The sequence below is a fragment of the Armigeres subalbatus genome, chromosome 2, assembly GCF_024139115.2.
Source record: "Armigeres subalbatus isolate Guangzhou_Male chromosome 2, GZ_Asu_2, whole genome shotgun sequence".
NCBI classification, from domain to species: Eukaryota; Metazoa; Arthropoda; class Insecta; order Diptera; family Culicidae; genus Armigeres; species Armigeres subalbatus.
The window spans coordinates 215,629,538-215,648,547 of NC_085140.1; the positions used below are offsets into that span (position 1 = coordinate 215,629,538).

General features: G+C 38.7%; 1 protein-coding gene across 3 annotated transcripts in view; it reads right to left on the bottom strand.

The window, feature by feature from the left end:
• The window catches only part of LOC134211632 (probable Ufm1-specific protease 1), a 45,722-nt gene extending 32,764 nt beyond the window's left edge, over positions 1-12,958 (bottom strand). The window contains exons 1-2 of one of the 3 annotated variants that reach the window (XM_062688699.1): positions 12,861-12,952; positions 12,292-12,699 (exon numbers count right to left, since the gene is read on the bottom strand). In XM_062688699.1, coding sequence (XP_062544683.1) covers positions 12,292-12,420 — 129 coding nt within the window. In that variant the 5' untranslated portion in view covers positions 12,421-12,699; positions 12,861-12,952. Of the gene's footprint in view, positions 1-12,291 lie in introns of all 3 variants that reach the window. The other 2 variants (XM_062688700.1, XM_062688698.1) reach the window with 2 other exon arrangements.
• Between the last annotated feature and the right edge of the window lie 6,052 nt (positions 12,959-19,010).

Sequence of the window (19,010 nt, forward strand, 5' to 3'; positions counted from 1 at the left end):
ATTTGGAATAATACTCAATAGAAACTCAACAAGACCTTTTCATAAATTTCCGAAGTTTTTCCTGTAGAAGATAAGAACATTTTTTTTGTAAAAATTCTGAAGTTTCTCATGTATATTGCGACAAATTTTCTGCTGAAATTTCAAACAATTGTATTTGGGAATTCAAAAGAGCTTCTCTTGGTAATTCCAAAGATTTCTCGAAACTTCAAACAATCCGAAAATATTTTCCAAATTTTGGTTTTCCTCCAGATATTTCTGGAAAAGTTCATAAGATTTTTCATGCGAAAATAAAAAAAAATCTTCTTTTAATGTCTTGAAAATATGCCGAAAAATTGCAAAAAAAAATCTAAGAAAACGTAATCAAAAATCGCCACGCCGATTCACGCCGCCGGGTAAAATTACTTTCGGCGTGACGCCGAAAACGCCGCCGCCGCCGGCCAAAATTCTGACAAACGCCGCCGCCGACAAATATCGGACCGGCGCACACCTCTAGTTATGGAAGACTTTGTTGATTCGGTAGACCATTTGATTCAAACTCCAGAGCAATTTGGAGACCTTACAACATCTCATATGCCTGAATTTGAGACGCAAGTGAAAGACATATACTCAGAGGACAAATTTGGAGTGAAACCGCGGCTGAGGAGTCTAGGGAATTCTTGGATGACCTGGAAAGGAACGGCCGCTTAAGGCATATTGAGTTTGGTTTAATAGATCATTTAGGGCATGAACCATTTTTAAAAAGAGATAACAGGCCTTCGGTTGCGCGGGTAGACCTCAAGACCTATACACCAGGAAATTCTTGGATGACTTGGAATGGAACAATTGTTGAAGGCAAATAAAGAATATACAAAGCATCTACTTTGTTTTTTGGGTTTCTAAGAGTGCCTTCTTATTGGCTTACTTTTGGATGTCAATAATGTTTCAAATTCTTTTTACGTCGAAGAATTTGACGAAGTGGCATATAAAAAACCGCCGTAAAAAAAGGTTGAGTGTACTAATTATGGCGCTTCCTCATTGAACATATAAAGCTGTTGTTCTTGATTATTTGATAATTTTAAACTTTTTTTAAAAATGTTTTTTGTCGAGTTTTTTTTTTTTTTTTCTGTTTGGGGTAACTTTGGTCAATCATTTATTTATAGAGAAAGCGTAGGCAAACGTCTTAAGGTAGGCAATTATAGATGGAATCTCTTATGAGCATTGATTGTTTAGAGAAAGAAATCATCACCGCTAGTAGAATTATCTGATTTTTCAACAATATAATTTCGAAACAAAAACAGCTTAGCTTAGACAGACTGTACATATCAATGGTTGCTACTTCGTTGACTGATCGGAACTGGTGTAAATTGCACTTCGATCCAGGTGAATAGTTGTTGGGATTTACCATCTATTCTCGAAGTGCACGTTTCAGCAGCTCGCAAATGTTGATCAATAACGGCGCCGGCCAAGTCCTTACAGTCAGTTGGGAAAGGGAAGGAATGTTAGTGTGTGGTTATTGTTGCTACTAGAGACCGAGAATACCTCTGCATCTCCACAATTACCACGGGAAGGATGTTTTGTTAGTTGGGTAGGGTAATCAGAAACATAGATCGGGATGCACTATGGAAAGTGATATGACCTATGAAACTTCTATACAACTATATTAGCATTTCCTTATCTTGTTCCATTGTTCATTCTTCGCTAGAATCAACAATCAATCGCTCAAAGTGAGCGATTGTTTAATTTAATTCACTCACTCGCACAAAGCTGAGCAAAAATATGGATAATCGCGGAATCGTTCTGCGGGCTGACCAAAAAAATCTTGTTTACTTTAGCTGCGAGAAAATCTACGAGATGTGTTGGTTGATACTCATGTTATCATCAAACGCGTAATGTTACGGGTTTTCATGAGCCTCTTCGATCCGCTGAGCTTTCCTTTTTTCCTAAATTATGCGAGAATGTTAATACTTCGAGCATGGCTTCATTGCTTTGTGCTATCATATTGGATACTGCTATTCCTTTCCTCTACAAGGTAAGGGAGATTGTGAACGACCCCCTACTTTTATCAGGTGCTTTTCTCATTTCCCAATGATTAATAACATGGGAACGAGAAAGTTGACAATAGTTATTTTTCACGTAAAATTCTTAGTTCAGCACACTACGATGTTTCGCTCAAATTGCTTAGCACAGAGTAGGACATAAAACTAAACTCGGTACTGCTACCATATTTAAAAACCGATAACAGTGGACACATTGGATTGAACCTATCTATCTTTCGAACAATGTTTTTACCTGTTATTACCCTGTTTATGGGTTAGCTACAGCATTACACATTTTAATTGCATATTTAATTTTAATTCCCGAGCAAAGCCTATATATATGGATTCTAATGCTTCGCTGTAAGTAAAACTGGAAGAAGGCCTTCTTTCTTGTTGAATAAATCTGCATCAGAGATGATAAACATTAGAATTGTGAGTAGATACTTTCGGTCATTTATAGTAAGAAAATTTGTATATACGTATGAAATCATATTATGTTTTACACTCGTGCATGTTCTTATTGCAATTAAATGTACGATATCTAATGTGTGCCTTTACAATGTATCTCCGCGAATGTCAGGTTTATTTGTTGCTTTAAAAAACTATTCAATCTTGAGAAATAAAACAAAAATCACATGTTGACCGAATCCATACCAGAACAGTTCTTAAATTTACTGGTAGACAAAACAGGAGGTGGATAAAATCAATCAGCACAGCATGAAAGCGGTTCCATGATACCCCGGTGCTCAATGTTCCCCCGGATTACGGTACTAATTATTGGAACGATTAAATAAGATGCGGTTTCCGCTGAGTGAAAGCTCTTGAGTATTCCTTTCATCTATGTAGGTTTTCTTTTAACCTGTGCTTAATGAGGAATCGTCATAGTCAGTATAACGAAGTAAAAAAATTCCCCATACTAATTTGCATGCAAACTTGAAACGGCTTGTGCTAAATCAGTTTTTATCCAAATCAGCTCAAATTTTCGGAGGGCACTCAGAGCATGATACAAAATCAGATGAGCGTTTTGGAGCGAAATCGATTTTTTGAACCACTCTAGTACATATATTGTATACAGTCACGTAGTTCAACGTCACCTTTGCGTACAACCCGATTGGGTTGCAGCTTTGAGTTTCTGTATTAAAGTTCTGAAATTTGTGTATAAACGGTCACGCTGCTCGGAACCTTCTCTCTCCCTTTAAAGCGTGACGTACTTTGTGGATGGCCCCTTAGTTAGCTCACATCTAAATAGATAAAAAGAAAGTTTGATCACAATTTTTGTGCAATTGGACGAAAGCTATGAACCAAGAACAAAGGTATGTTGACAATCGACCACCTTCTTCTATTTTGACAACTTTGACTTTCGTTGATGATTAGGTTCTAACTAGTAACCCTAGAACCAGAGATCGGGAAGTGAAAAACTGTCGAAATGGCAACGAATTAAAAGGTATGAAACCATGAAAAACATACTGGCATCACTAGAACTTTTTGCTTGCTTCTTATGGGTGAAAAAAATCAGAAGGGTTATGTACAAGACACAACCGCCCAACGTAAACTACGTAAGGCAGTTTTGTTCATTGAGGATTGTAGTGCCATCATGCATGAATACTTTTAGAAAATTCATTTGATTATTTATGTCCTGGTTTCGAACAAAACTAGCGTATCTTAAGATATGAAAATTGTTGGATACAATTTTTTTAAAAATTTACTATGAAAACCCAAATTTAGTCCTCAGAGGTGATGATGCCTTTTTTGGATCCGAATTGCCTACATTTGGGTTTTGAAGCATTTGATGAAATATTTCAATAGAAGAAGCCCTAGGGAAGCATTCTCTTTTCCGTTTGCAACATTTATTATTCAGAAACATTTCAATCATAGGCATATCTTGTTTTTCGTGCATCACTAGAAATCATAAAATGTCAATCATGTACCAAAACCCAACTAATTTGGTTGTGGTGCGCGCGAGTAGTAAACGTTGCGGACGGAAAAAGATAGTGTGTGTGTTATTACATTCTAACTCCTACTGTCTGGCAGTGTCACCAGTGTTGGTAAAATCTCAAAATCTCAAATCTCATCGGCGATTCAAAGCGTGAGTCAAATCCCATCACAATTATGGCCGAGAGATTTGCTCATGATTTAAATCGCAATTTGCATCATTGCATGATATTTACGTGTTCTTCATTGAATAAACTATTTTTCGTCTAAAACAATGGCTAATAATTATATATAAACAAAACATACGTCTCGATTGCGTTTTGACGCTTTTTAGAACGAAATCATTTTTCGGTGAGTGAGCGAAGCGATGCGATTCTGGCCGAGAAACTCAAGCGCGATGCTTCCCCTACAGAATCGCAGGCGAGTTAGCTCGTGCATGAAACCTCGATGATTCAGATTCGAGTATGATTCTACCAACACTGAGTGTCATTATGGGTAAAATATTCGTGCAAACATTTTATTAATATCATTGCAAGACTTTTGAATCAGGGAGCAAGAAGGTGATAGCTCGATTGTATCTCATACTAGTCGACCCGGCAGACGTTGTCCTGCGTAGTAGGCGAAAATGCGCGTTGTGAACCGCCCAAGCAAAATTTACATACGAATCTTTATTTTAGTTTTTCACGATTTACTCAACTTTAGTCGTGATTTTCGTAGGAAGAAATATCATATAAACCCGTCGGAAACAATAATGAACATATATCTGCTGAAGGAATGAAGAAAATCCGTCCAGCCGTTTTCGAGTTATGCGGATACGAACACAGACCATTTCATTTTTATTATATAGATAGCCCGTTTCAAGAACGTATGCGTTCCGAAGCTTTTGTCGTGTACAATAAGTTCCGCATTATTGCACCCACGTATTATAAAAATATCTTAAGTGCATTCACACTTCCTGAATCAAAGTTAAATCCTTCTGATTCAGGCGCGCATTTAATTGGACAAAATATTATTAAGCCGATATAAATATTTTTTTAAATATGTCTCACCCACACACCCCCCCTTCGAATTGTTTTGCTCAAAAATAACAACTTGAGGGGCATCAAAAAAAATTTCCGGTAAATTTTGAGAACTTTCAAAACATTCTTTAACAAATCCGAGGAGTTTTTTTAAATTTTTTTTTTTCATTTTAATATTTATTTTTTACTAGCAGACCCGTCGAACTTTGCTTCGCCTAAAATTGATTTATTCTCTGATTAATTCTCGAATTATGCAGAAACTTTTGGTTCATTTGTATGGGAGCCCCCCTTTCCAGAAGGGGGAGGCGTTGCAAACCACCACAGAAACATATCTTCTCTTCCAAAACCTCCACACGCCAGATTTGTTTCCATTTGCTTGATCTCGAGTTATGATGAAATTGGTGTTTCATTTGTATCACACTTAAAATAAATCGCAGATTTCTGTGAAATTTCACCGAAATCTCAACAGCAGAACTGTTCGGTGAATAATTTTACAGATTTTCGGTGGTTTTGACAGTGGAACAAAGGAAAAATCGCCGAAAATTTGGTGAAATAATTACCGAACAGATCTGCTGTTGAGATTTCGGTGAATTGAAGCTAAATTCACCGAAATCTGTGAAATGATTTAAGTGTGATAGGAGCCAGGTTTCAAAGAGGAGAGGGGTCTCTAACCATCTTAAGAACCTTCCACGGCCCCAAAAACCTCTGCATTCAAATTTTCATGCCGCTCGATTCAGTAGAAGAAGAAGAAGATTACCTCCTCCCCCTTGACTTTGCGGAGACCATATTTTTTATGTGTAACGGCCTTATTAGTTTTCAGTTTGCAAAAAATGCATTTTCCAAAGTCGTTTTTTAATATAAATTGATTACATTACTAGCAAGGGCATTGGCATTGATAACAATTGATCGTCTCATTCCTGCACAAAAATGCCCCTAGGGAGCATCCACAAATTACGTAACGCTCAGAGGGGGGAGGGGGGTTGAGCGATGTGTGACAATCCATACAAAAAAATTAAATTATTCATGAAAAAAGTGTGACATAGGGGAGAGGGGGGAGTTGAAAATGGCCAATTTTTGCGTTACGTAATAAATGGATGTTCCCCTATCTGGATCACTTTTTACACACCATGCACTACATTACGCATTTTTGTTACATTTCTTTCGACCGCGGTCACTGGTCCGGCTCCATTGTTCTACTTTTTGTGCGAAACACCGCACAAAAAGGAGAGTCCAAAAGCCAACCGCACTGAACGGCGACGGCCGAAACGAGACTCTTGCGGACAAGAAAAGAGGTTGCTGCCAAAATGCTCCGATACCCTATTTTAACATTCATAACCCAAAGTTTCAATATAATTGACAAATTGGTAGAGAATTTCCGAATCGATTGATATATAAATCTCAAAAATCCATCGGAAGATAAAGGCGCTATTAAAGTTCAAAATCTTACATGATTTCGTGACGGTCTCGAATTTGGAAATTTTCATTTGTCACCCTGTATCCGAGTCTTCCCCTTAGACGTAGTTTACGTCAAAATAAACAACTTGAATGAATTATTGGCAGTGGCTGATTTTCTACTCGCCGCTGCCACATCCAGGCGCTATAGTATATGCGCAAAATAGCCGGCATGAGTTAACCGCCAGAAATTTGTATGGTGAAAGACATCTAACGCGGGTTTTCTCGAAAATAGAAACTTTTCATGAAAAACTATTTAGTACCGGTTATGTAGGAAGGTGTCTGCTACTACGCCTACCAAATATTTTTTCGATGAAGGTGCTTAATTTTGAGAAATCGAACCTTAGATGCCTTTCGCCATACTGATTTCAGAAAGTTAACTCCTAGTGTGCCGCTGTAAGCACGCTCAAAGCAGGCGATTCATTGGAATTGGCGATTAAAGGTTGCATGAAGAAGAAGAAGTCGAAGGATAATATTTGAAAAATATTGCACGGGGAAGCATACGGAATTTTTTTAAAACTCTTCTCAAAAATTTTAGAAGCAATTTAATTAAAAACGGAAAGCAATACGGGGATGGACTTTTCTTATACTGTGTATCAAGTATGATATCATAAAATAAAATTTGAAATCGAAAAATTGCGTTTATTATGCAGTAGAAGGAAAGTCCAACCCCGTACTGCTAACCGTTTTTAATTAAATTGTTCCTAGAATTTTTGAGAAGAGTTTTAAAAAACTTCCCGTATACTTCCCCATGCAATATTTTTCAAATATCATCCTTCGACTTCTTCTTCTTCATGCAACCTTTAATCGTCAATAGCTTTTGGCGGTTCGAATAAAAACAAGATGGCGTTCTTACTATGAACTGTCAAAACGCACGCAAACGTATTAATGAATCGCCTGCTTTGAGCGTGCTTACAGCGGCACAGAAGGAGTTAACTTTCTGAAATCAGTATGGCGAAAGGCATCTACGGTTCGATTACTCGAAATTAAGCACCTTAATCGAAAAAATATTTGGTTGGCGTAGTAGCGGACACCATCCTTCATAACCGGTACCAAATAGTTTTTCATGAAAAGTTCCTAATCTTGAGAAAACCCGCGTTAGATGTCTTTCGCCATACAAATTTCTGGCGGTTAACTCATCCTGGCTATTTTGCGCATATACTATAGCGCCGGGATGTGATAGCGGCGAGTAGAAAATCAGCCACTGCCAATAATTCATTGTGTTTGGCCCATTAGGATCTGTCTCATTTGGAGAATTAAACTCAAATTTAAATTAAAAGTGACAGTTCTATAATTATCGAATAATCCTACCTGCAGAGCAAGATTACTTTTGACAGATGTCGAATAATTGTTAATAGATATCTCGTAGGTTTGGCTGGGTAGCACCAGCCATTCCTATTACCGGGTATTTTTTAAATATCTAACTGTCACTTTTAAGTTTAATTCTCCAAATGAAAAAGATTCTCAGTGTATGAGAAAGGGAAAACTGCTACAAATTCCTTATAGTAACGGAACTAACATTTTATTATTAACCGTATGGATGTGGCCGACGCCGTTATTGATCCTCCGAAACTTGGCGGCAGCCAGTTGTGGGCTGCACACATTGGGTGTCCATGCAATTTAATTTGTTGCTGTTTTTTTCGAGAAGCAACTGCGATCTGCGAATGGTACGGTCATTGTGATCATGCTCTAATTTTTCTAAATACAACCAGGTATAAGGTGTGAAATTCCGTGAAACGTGTGCATGATGTCATGATTATTTGAGAACTTGCTAAAAAGTATCAAATTCCCCTCGATAGGCGCATTTTGAACGATCTTTGAGCGAACATCATTCTTGAAACACACTTGAAAAAGTGACGTACATTTGCGATGAACATATTGCTAGAAAACAAATTCTGAATAAAATGCGTAAATTCAAATCAAATTTCAATCCAAGTCTCATTTAATTCAAAATAAATACTGTTACTTTCATTGAAATAATTGATTCGAATAGTTTACATCAATTAAAATGCCGTATCAAATGTTTACTCTTGGTATTTTTCTTGCCATGGCGCACACCGCTAGGTAAGGCATACGGCGTTCAAGCTTCTATCATATTTCACCGTACTCGAACATGCATTCTCAATACCATGCTTTTGTTTAGCAATTTATACGCTGAAAACGCACGACGCGCACTTTTAAGCACTGCTTGTGAGCATTGATATTTAACCAAATTGAATATTCTTGCTATTCTTGAACATTCAGTTTCAATACTCCCGGCATGTGTGTACTAGCAGTATTAGCACTATAGCATGCCACCATGGAAGATGAAATCGATGCGACGGCATTGGAACTGACTGAGTGTTTGGAACCGAATGACGCTGATGAGTGATTCCCAATCACAGATGGAGAGGGGCCCTCTAATTTAAATATCTTTGTTCGGGAATCAATCCAGTCTTAATAATTCTTGTTATACTAGCAAAAGGATTGCAATCGAACATTCTGGCTACGTGCCCGGGCCACTGCAGTGTGATTTTTTTACAACAGCTGATGCAACTGGTGGTTCATTCGCCTCATCCAAGTAACATCTGCCATCTGCACCTCACCATAGATGGTACGCAGCACTTTCATTTATAAAACTCCAAGTGCGCGTTGGTCCTCCACGAGCATCGTCGAGGTTTCGTGTAAAGGACTATAACCGGTCTAATCAGGGTTTTGTAGATACAGACCCCATTCGATTTTGGCAACACATTTTTTTAATTTTTTTTACTTTTGATATTGCTTATAAACCACGTAAATATCGTAATCCTCGTAAAAAAATTGATTAGACCCCTAAACCGACGTAAAAAAATCTCGTACATTTTTTCCTAGATAAACGTCTTCGTCTTCTTCTTCTTCTTATTGGCATTACATCCCCACACTGGGACAGAGCCGCCTCGCAGCTTAGTGTTCATTGAGCACTTCCACAGTTATTAACTGCAAGGTTTCTAAGCCAAGTTACCATTTTTGCATTCGTATATCATGAGGCTAGCACGATGATACTTTTATGCCCAGGGAAGTCGAGAAAATTTCCAATCCGAAAAATTCCCTAGACCGGCACCGGTAATCGAACCCAGCCACCCTCAGCATGGTTTGCTTTGTAGTCGCGCGTCTTACCGCACGGCTAAGTAGGGGCCCTAAATATCGAAATTTTCGTAAAAAAATTGGTTAGATCCCGAAAACGACGAATTTTTTTTTAACCACGTGATTTTTTTTTAAGTGTAAACGTTTAGGTTTCAAAATTCGCGTTAAAAATGGTCACAGTGTGTCTAGCGCAAGGTCTAGCGTCTCAAAAGTGAAGAAATGTTAAAGTATCATGAGCAAATAAAAATCATTCGATTTTGGCAACAAAAATGTTCCGAACGTGTTGCCAAAATCAAATGGGGTCTATAGTTAGTTTGGTGCAGCGGCAACTCTACTCGATCGGAGTCTTGAGAAGTCCAAAGTATGTACGATTTTCAGTCACGATGCGTCTCCGAATTTCAAACAAAGGCGTAGGAATGCCAATCCGGAAAAGGCGGCTTCGATTGTCGGTTCGTTCTAGAATTTTTCGGGTTGGAAACTTTCTCGACACCCTGGACATGGTACATCCATTGTGCTTGCCACACAAAATGCATACTCATTCGGGTCCCAATGAAAATCGATCTTTCGAATTTCAAAAACGAGTAGTGCTCAACAGTTTCATCTCCTCGAAAAAAGTCCCTATGCAAAATTTCAGCTCATTCGGACTTTGTTAAGTTTTTGACCAAAACAATCAAAGTTTAACTTTTTTGAAACACAAAAATTTCCCGGTACAGGAAAATTTCGAAATTGAAACTGTCTTAGAAATGCATGAAACGTCAAGATCTGATGTTATCTCGGAAAAACTTTTAGATTTCAAAGGAATTGACTTTTTGAGACTTGGAAAAAAATTCGAAATCAAAAGTTTTTTTATGCCAAATGTCTTAGAACTGCATGAAAAGTAGAGATGCGGTGTTACCTCTTAAACAATTTGTTTTAAACGACATTTGGCATAAAAAAATCGATCTCGAAAAAAAGTCCCAAAAACTTTCAAAGTCCCAAAAAGTAATTTATTTAAAAAAAAATCGAGATAACACCAAATCTCGACGTTTCATGCAATTCTAAGACATTGAGAAATTTTCGTGTTTCAAAAAAGTCAAACATTGACCGCTTTGGTCAAACCCTTATCGAAGTCCGATTGAGCTGAAATTTTGCGTGCGGACTTAACTTTTGAGTACTACCACTACCAGTTGAAAAGTAGAGCCATTGAAGAAGAAAAAGTAATACAAGGATCCTCAGAGTCCGTACACTAATTACGTAAGCATTTTTTTCTGGGTTTTCCCCCCATGTAGGAATTTTCCCATACAAATTATTTTTTATTTATATGGAACGTAAGAAAATGGCAGACCCCACCTCCCCCCATAAGTGCTTACGTAATTAGTGTACGACCCCTCATAGGATCCTTGTGGAAATTTTTTTAGGATGTTTCTTCGTTTCCTCGGATTACTGTAAAAAAAAACATCGGAGTTATCAAAAAATATCGAGAAAAATTCTCCAGAAACAAAGCTTGAGAATGATCTTCTAATTTTTGAACGACTTTATGCGGCAGCACTTATAAAAAAAGCATCAAATCAAAGAACAATGTTTTGTGTGCGTCATGTTTCAGAATGGATTAAAAATGACAACAAGTGGCACCCCTCTTAACATATTTTTTTTAACGCGCTTGAGAGTGTAATGCATGCAATTCAATAATGGCTTGGACATATCCAAATAATAATGTTAATAGCCCAAAAACGTAAGTTTTGTTCTCAACAACATTTGCTAATGAAAATAAAAGCCAGATAGACATAAAATTAAGTTTCAAATAAACCTCCTTAGATCCAGCATTTTATTTATTAAATTTTTATCTAAAACTAAATCCTCACCAAATCCACGCAAAACCCTGAAATTGTTATGTAAATCCGCGCCAAATCCGCGTAGTTGTGACAACCCTGAAATACCTACATGAATCCAAACTGGAAGTTTCTTTGAAAGTACTTTCAGGAATTCATCTTCAAGTTCCAACGAAAGTTGAGTCTGGAATTACTAAAGGAATCGCTGAAGGCAGTTCCGGAAGAATTCCTGGAAAGTCCTGGATTAACTTTCAGATAATTTCCCTATAAATTTTCGAGCGTATTTATATTTGAAAAAAAGACATTATCAGTAAAAATGGTTATTGGAACTGATTCCAACCTAAATTGAAACTTAAAAAAAAATCCACATAGGGAGCGGGACCATTTGGGCAGCACCCCCTATTCCCGTCCGCAACGGAAATAACTTGACCGCGGTCCAACCAAATGGCTTAATTTTTTGTACATCACTAGATATCGACAGAAACTAATCATGTACTAAAAAAACAAATATTTCGGCTGTAATGCGCTCGAGTAATGAACGTTACTGACGGGAATAGGGGGTGCTGCCCAAATGGTTCTCTACCCTATGTAACTTAAAATTATTTTTCCAGTATTCGGTAAATCATCGATTGGGAAACGCTGATGTAAACTCAAGAAACTGTATTCCATCGTAGCTCAGTGCCAGGAACATCGTCAAGCGTGAAGTAGGGGTAGGCGTGTAGCGAAAATATACGCGAATATATGAACAATAAGCCATATAAATATAGAACTTCTCTACATGTTCTTCTGGCGTAACGATGATTTTTTTTTACTCTTCCGATACATTCAGCTTTCGGTTACTGTTTGCAAAAGGAGGAAACCCAAATGGTCTATTTATAGACTTCCATGAATGAAGAGGTTTCAATTGTTGTAACCCGGACAGAGTTCCAGTTTTAAGTCATTCAATCATCGACAACAACTCACCACATCCTGAAATCCGTCGCACCCGTAATGATAATAGTGATAATTCCCTCGCATCAGATAGGTGCTGCCATCCGGTTTGGGTGGTTCCAGATTGCTATGGACATTCAGCAGCAGATCCAGCTTATCCATTCTAACACACTTCCCGGATATAAACTTGAACTTTGACTTCGATCCTTTATTTTTCGCTTAATTGATACAGTTGCAGAACGTTCTTCTGAATGAAATCACTCGAGGTCACCACATTAGACCACCTGCAAACTGCAAACTGGATGACAGTTTCTTTCACTGCACAAACAGAGACAAATTCTCCACAACAAAAACTGATCTGTTCTCCTCCAAGATTCTGACAAAACTGTTTCCTCTTGATTTTTATTTTTTTCACTAGACTAGAGCACAGTCGGCCGTCGTCTGTGGATTCGCATAAAAACAAGTTGTTTATACAACACACACCACTTCTCTTGCAATCGTGTTTCCCCTTTTCCGCTAGGTACTGATGCTGATGACGAAAGTTTTTCCTTCAAGGGTAAAAATAAAAACGGAAAATCACGTCATCCCACTTTTCCACGCACTGCACTCGTTTTTTTTTCTTTATTTTCGTTTCTCTCAAGAAAAATGGAATCAAAACAAAACACGTTGTGAAACAACTACGGGAAGATTGGATGCAACTGGCAGCTACCTAATCAAAGAATAAAAATGTATTGAATGAACTGCCGAGCTGTCAGGCACTGGCAAATAACTGTAAATACCGTTTATTTACGGTGATGTGCGTAAGAAGAGCTTTGCTGAAGTTTTCAAACAGGTACACCGTTTATGGAAAGCTTTGAAGCTTTATCGTAACGTACACACGCTCATTTTCTTCTGCTCAAAAGTGAGTAGGTAGTTTGATATATTCCACTATCTACACACCTGTTTCAAATCACTCAGAGACTGATGTCGTTTTCGGTTTTAAACCTGGGTCAGATCCGACCCCGACTCTGAATAACCGAACGAAAAACGAATCAGTATCGAGTCAGTATGATGGTGTTAGTGAGAACTCAAGTCCTATCATCTGTTTTGTTTTCATTTCGTACTTTCATCAGCTGACTGAAACAGACTCTATTGAATTTTATTATTAGTATTATTTTTTTTCTTGTTTTATGAATTATAAGGGAAATCAGATGTTTCTTCTGTTAATTGTTTAATTGAAAAAATAATTATTAATCCATCAATAAATTTATGTGGTTAGGAGCTTGTGATAAATGAACCGGTGCCAGCGAAAGTGGTACATGTTACATTGAGTAAATTTTTCAGGAGGCGCATTTTCCCAAAAACATCGAATAATAAATTCATATTTGCAATTTTTTGCAACTAAACTGTACCAACATGTTGTGACTGATGTGCCTAAAGATAGAAGTGAAAAATAAGCGATTTTTATGACAAATTTGAAGTTTATTAGAACAAATTGCACATGTACCACTATTAATGGGAACAAAAGGAAACAGAAACCGAAAAACGTTGACAGTGAAAGTGGTACATGTACATTTTTGAAATCATTCTAAACGGCAGTAAACTATCTTGAAATTCAAAATAGGATTAAAATCTGTTGTGAAAACAGTCATGTTGCTGAATTTTCTTTTAAATAAGCTGATTTTAGTGGGTGGAACTGTACATGCACCACTTTTTCTGGCAACGAAATGGCCGTTGTGGTATATACCAGAAAATAAAATGTGCATATCTTCAGATTTAGTTGCCAAAAATCACTTTTTCGTTATTCCCTTGCTAGATCTTTGCAAATAGAAGCCGTTGGTGTAAAAACTCAAAATTGACAAAAATGGTTTATGTACCACTTTCGCTGGCACCGGTTCAAATAACGACGGCAATGTGGATTGCCGTGAAAGAATTTTGGCGCTTCCGGTAATTATGCCAATCCGTGTTTTCCGATAAATTTTTATGCTGATTCTTTATGGCTTTTTGGGTAACAGTGATTACGTTACAGTAGATTTGAGTTATCAATTATGTCATTCAAATGGAACAGAACAAGAAAATATGGAAATATTTTGATAAAAATCCAATACAAAATTTATTGGGTTTTTTCTATTTTAAAACAAAGAATCAAATCGCACAATTTTAACGGATTTCGACTATTAGATGTAGATAATCGAATTATTTTACCTATAAATTATCAGATTCGAATTCTAGTAACAGCAACGACTATAGTCTATATAGCGTTCTTTTTTGCTATTTTTCCCCCAACTCCCCCGACTCTTTGGGATAAACCGTGATTTCGTCAGAAATGAAAAAACCAAATATACAAGAGAGGAAAATTATTTTTCACTACATAATCTAAACTTGAGATTCAACATAATAAATATCATAAATAAGTATGTCTATGTTAGTTTTTTAACGAATTACAACTAAAAATCCATCTTCCACTCAAAAATTATGCTCAATTTAATTATGTTCCTAAATAGACATTTGAATTTATTTATAAATAATCAGAAAAAACGTATCATTGATAAATAAATACAATAAATTTGTTGATGGCAATATAGTTGCCACTGCCTTATGAAGGGTTAATGCCAGGGTTAATACATTATATTAATATTCTTCAAATCCGACACTTTAAACAAATTAGTCACAGAACTGCAATAATGAATAAAATAATGGTATGGACATTTTGGTATAAATAACTTTATAGCGGCAGATACTGCGGTACGCTATTTTACCATTGAGAGAGCAATTATACCTAAAGTATATCTTCGAATACACAAACTAATAGTGAATAAATAGCAGCTACCTTCTCGTCACTGCATTTTATAAATCACATTTTCAACCAAATTTTCAACCCTCATTTTGTTTATAATGGAGCTACCATATGAAATCAGCGAAAAATATGTCACCGATTCATCATCAGAGAAACTTGAAGACAGCACACAATTAAAATAATCCATTTTTGCGTGGAAGACAGCTATTTAACAAATTAAACAAATAAAATCAAATATCCATCCGTGTTTCATTTTCCTTTGGCGTAAACATAAACACCAGTTTGACAGTTTGTGTTCGAATGTATTGGTGAACCTAGGTTGGATCTCGATAAATCGGCAGAGCGAATCTCATTCATTTTGGGTCGGATCTGGTGCGGATCGCGATCCAACCTGAACGAATAACCGAACGTTTTGACAGCTGTTAGAGCGGATCCGGGGCAGAACTAGGTTCGACCCAGCAATAACCGAAAACGACATGAGTGAAATGGTATTGCCTACACGGTTAGAAAAAAGTACCTAATTTTAGGTACTTTTTTTCTCTTGCATCTCCCTCCCTCTTTCCTTTGTTGTTATAAAATGAAGAGCAAAACCACTCAACAAGGGCATTAAAGTGTGGGAACCCAACGTTGAGTAACCTCATGTTTACAAAAGTTGAGTTAAATTCACTCAACTTTTGGTTAGTTTCTATTCAAAATATAGTATATTTTACTTAATATTAAGTGAATTTTACATAATTTCAAAAAAAAAATACTTAATTTTAGGCTCCCATACTGAAACCCCGATTTGAGTGAAAAGAACCTAATATTAGGTACTTTTTTCTAACCGTGTATAGAAAGTGGAATATATAGATGAGCGAAGATAAATCCTCTGTCTCCAAACGAACTGTTAAACGTGTCTCCAAACGAGCATGACGTCACGATTTCAATGGAAACGTTAAGGGCTGTGACGTCATATGCGCGTGTGCACGGGCAAAAAAATCGACTCAGCCATGCTTTCGCTCATCTATAGATTCTACTATCTATAGTTTGAATATGAATGGATGTTTCGGACTCTATAGGCTTTTTCACGAGACGTTTAAAATCAGCTGATTTTACCGTCAATTGACAGTTCTCCTATGAAAGTGACAGCTTCGGGCTTGCGGGCCTGTTCAGCGGTTGTAAACAAGTGCAGTCTCGGCAGTGTCACATGAAAAGGCCTATAGCGGGCCCCGGTGCGCATCAAGGGGCTAGACTTTACTAAGGTGGCGCAGATCAGCGCTGCGTGCCACTAGTTCTCTCTTTTACTCTTCCGCTGATCTTATGCAACGCAAATAGTGACGACACTATTTGCATTGCATAAGAACAACGGGAGAGAGAAAGAGACAACTAGTGGCACGCTGCGCCACCTTAGTAAAGTCTAGCTCATTGGGTGCGCATCGCTCCTCATTAATAAATATTATTTATAGACACTATAGGCAGGAACTAATAACCTCCCATTCGGAAAGAGGTTCTAGACATCTACCGCGATACAAGGATGTTATCGATCATTTAGTAATCTGCGTTCGATCACTTAGTAGTTTGTCAATAACTCATTCCAGAGGCTAAATTTCAAAACGTGCTGTATGGTGGACTTCTAGTGCGAAGGTTTTGCTACAACTCTGCCTAACAGGTCGATGTTTGAATTTAACTCATAACAGAGCTGTAGCGCTAGTAGCAGTAACTTATACTAAATGATAACAAAATGTCAATCATTTAGTATAAGTTACTGCTACTGGAGCTATAGCTCCGTTATTAGTGAAAATCATACAACGAACTGTTAGGCAGAGCTGTAGATAAACCTTTGCACTAGAAGTCCACCATATAACACATATTGAAATTTAGTCTCTGGAATGAGTTATTGACAAACTACTAAATGATCGAACGCAGATTACTAAATGATCGATAACATCCTTGCCGCGATATCTCTGAGACTAAAAAATAAGTCTCCTAGGTATTTTTCTTCGATGTCTAGAACCTGTCACACCTCAAATGCAACAACCGTTTCTACCTTGAATGAACCGGTTAACTGATGGGAATTTGACAGATAGATTCTCTTAGATAACTAATAGATAGCTCTTAGACTTGGGTACCACCAATCTACTAAAATTTAGATAGACATTATGGAGATATGGGTACCTTGATTCTTCGTCTTTTTCTTTTCTGTATTTTTCTCGGCTATTTTTAAAAACGCGTTTGAAAAACTGAGTATTTATTTTTATTGTTCACAATAGTTTATAACACATACATATTTTAATAATTGCCCGCCTCCCGAAAAAACGAGAAATGTTGAATCACTAGGATCGTGTGGTTGCAGTACTAACGAATATTGTTCCACGCTCCATATCGAATGAGCATTCCGCTGAGGGAGCCCCGATTGAGCATTTCGCATGTCGCCGCCGAATGGGCATTCCGGTGAAGGGCCCTAAATGGGAATTCCGCTAGACGCCGCTGAATTGGTATTCTGCTGGGGCTCCGAATGGGAATTTCGCTGGTCTCCGCCGAATGAGCATTCCGCTGAGGGGCCTCGCACGGGCTTTTCGCTGGTCGCCACCGTATGTGCATTCTGCTGGGGCTCCGAATTGGAATTTCACTGGTCGCCGCCGAATGGGCATTCCGCTGGACGCCACCAAATGGGCATTCCACTGGAGGCTCCGAATGGGCTTTCCGCTGGTCGCCGCCGAATGGGCATTCTGCATGGGCACGGGCTTTTCGCTAGTCGCCGCCGAATGGGCATTCCGCTGAGGGGCCCCCGAGTAAGCATTGCGCTGAACGCCACCAAATGGTGTAACTCTTTCCTTTGACGGCGTCCGAACGCCTGCGGAGTGGACGTCCTCACGTCCTCCTGACTAGCTCTCTTTGCTTTTATTGGGGTTCTCAGGGTCGGCTAGACACTTGCTCAAGGGAATCACACGAAACATATCGCAGCGGAAGCGGACAACACGATAGACGACGAACTGACATGCAACCGAGGGCTTGGCTTTGAAACAGAAAGTAAAGGTTGTACATTTTATACATCATTTATTGTGGGTTCATTGGTTACGTTAGTTTTGGGATGTTAGTTCGATGCGGCCGTTTGATGACGATGGGTACCTTTAGAGTAGTCATGCGACATGAAGTAGGATACGCGGGTGACATACCTTTCGTGGCGCTTTGGGGTTGTGACAGGTTTGGATGCCCGGAACAGTGGGGTACGATGGTTGCGTAGCCTGGATGTGCTTCGACGAAGATCTACGCGTTGGTTGGCTGGCCTCGAGCAGACTTGAGGTTGGACACAATGGTGGTGATGAAGCTTTCATGTACGCCAGAGGCGTTTCCCCGGTTGGATCGTCCTGTGGTCTGGATTGGTCCTCCCGAAGGTAGCGAATCTGGATGGGCAGTATTCTGCGGGTTGACTGACCCGGAAATAACTTGAGGTTGGACACGAAGATGGCAGGGTTTTACGGGCTCGCAGGTTAAGCTGCAGTTTGGACTGGTTCTTCCAAAGGTGGCGAACCTGGATGGGCAGTGTTCTGCGGGTTTACTGACCCGGAACAAACTTGAGGTTGGATACGAAGATGATTGCGCAGCCTGGGTGGACCCCGGAGTCGTTTAACGGGTTCATACGCCCGGAACAATGGTGAGACACACCGACGGTGATGAACCTGAATGGACACTATTCAGCGGGCTGCTAATCCGGAATAGCTTCGGGTGGCGTACGACGATAGTGACAGAGCGGGGTTGACTGTAATCCGCAGGTTGACTGACCCGGAGAAAACTTGGTTGGACACGTGGATGGGTGGAACGATTATCAGGTTATATTCGCCGAAATGGTCGGCTTGGATGGGGTTTCATGGCCCGCACGGATGGTGTACTGTAATACCCGGGACCGACTAGTTGACCAACATTATGTCCTCACCGGAAGGCCAGTGTACGGGATTCACCAATCTTCTCCGGTGTATCCAGGAGGCCCACGCGGCCC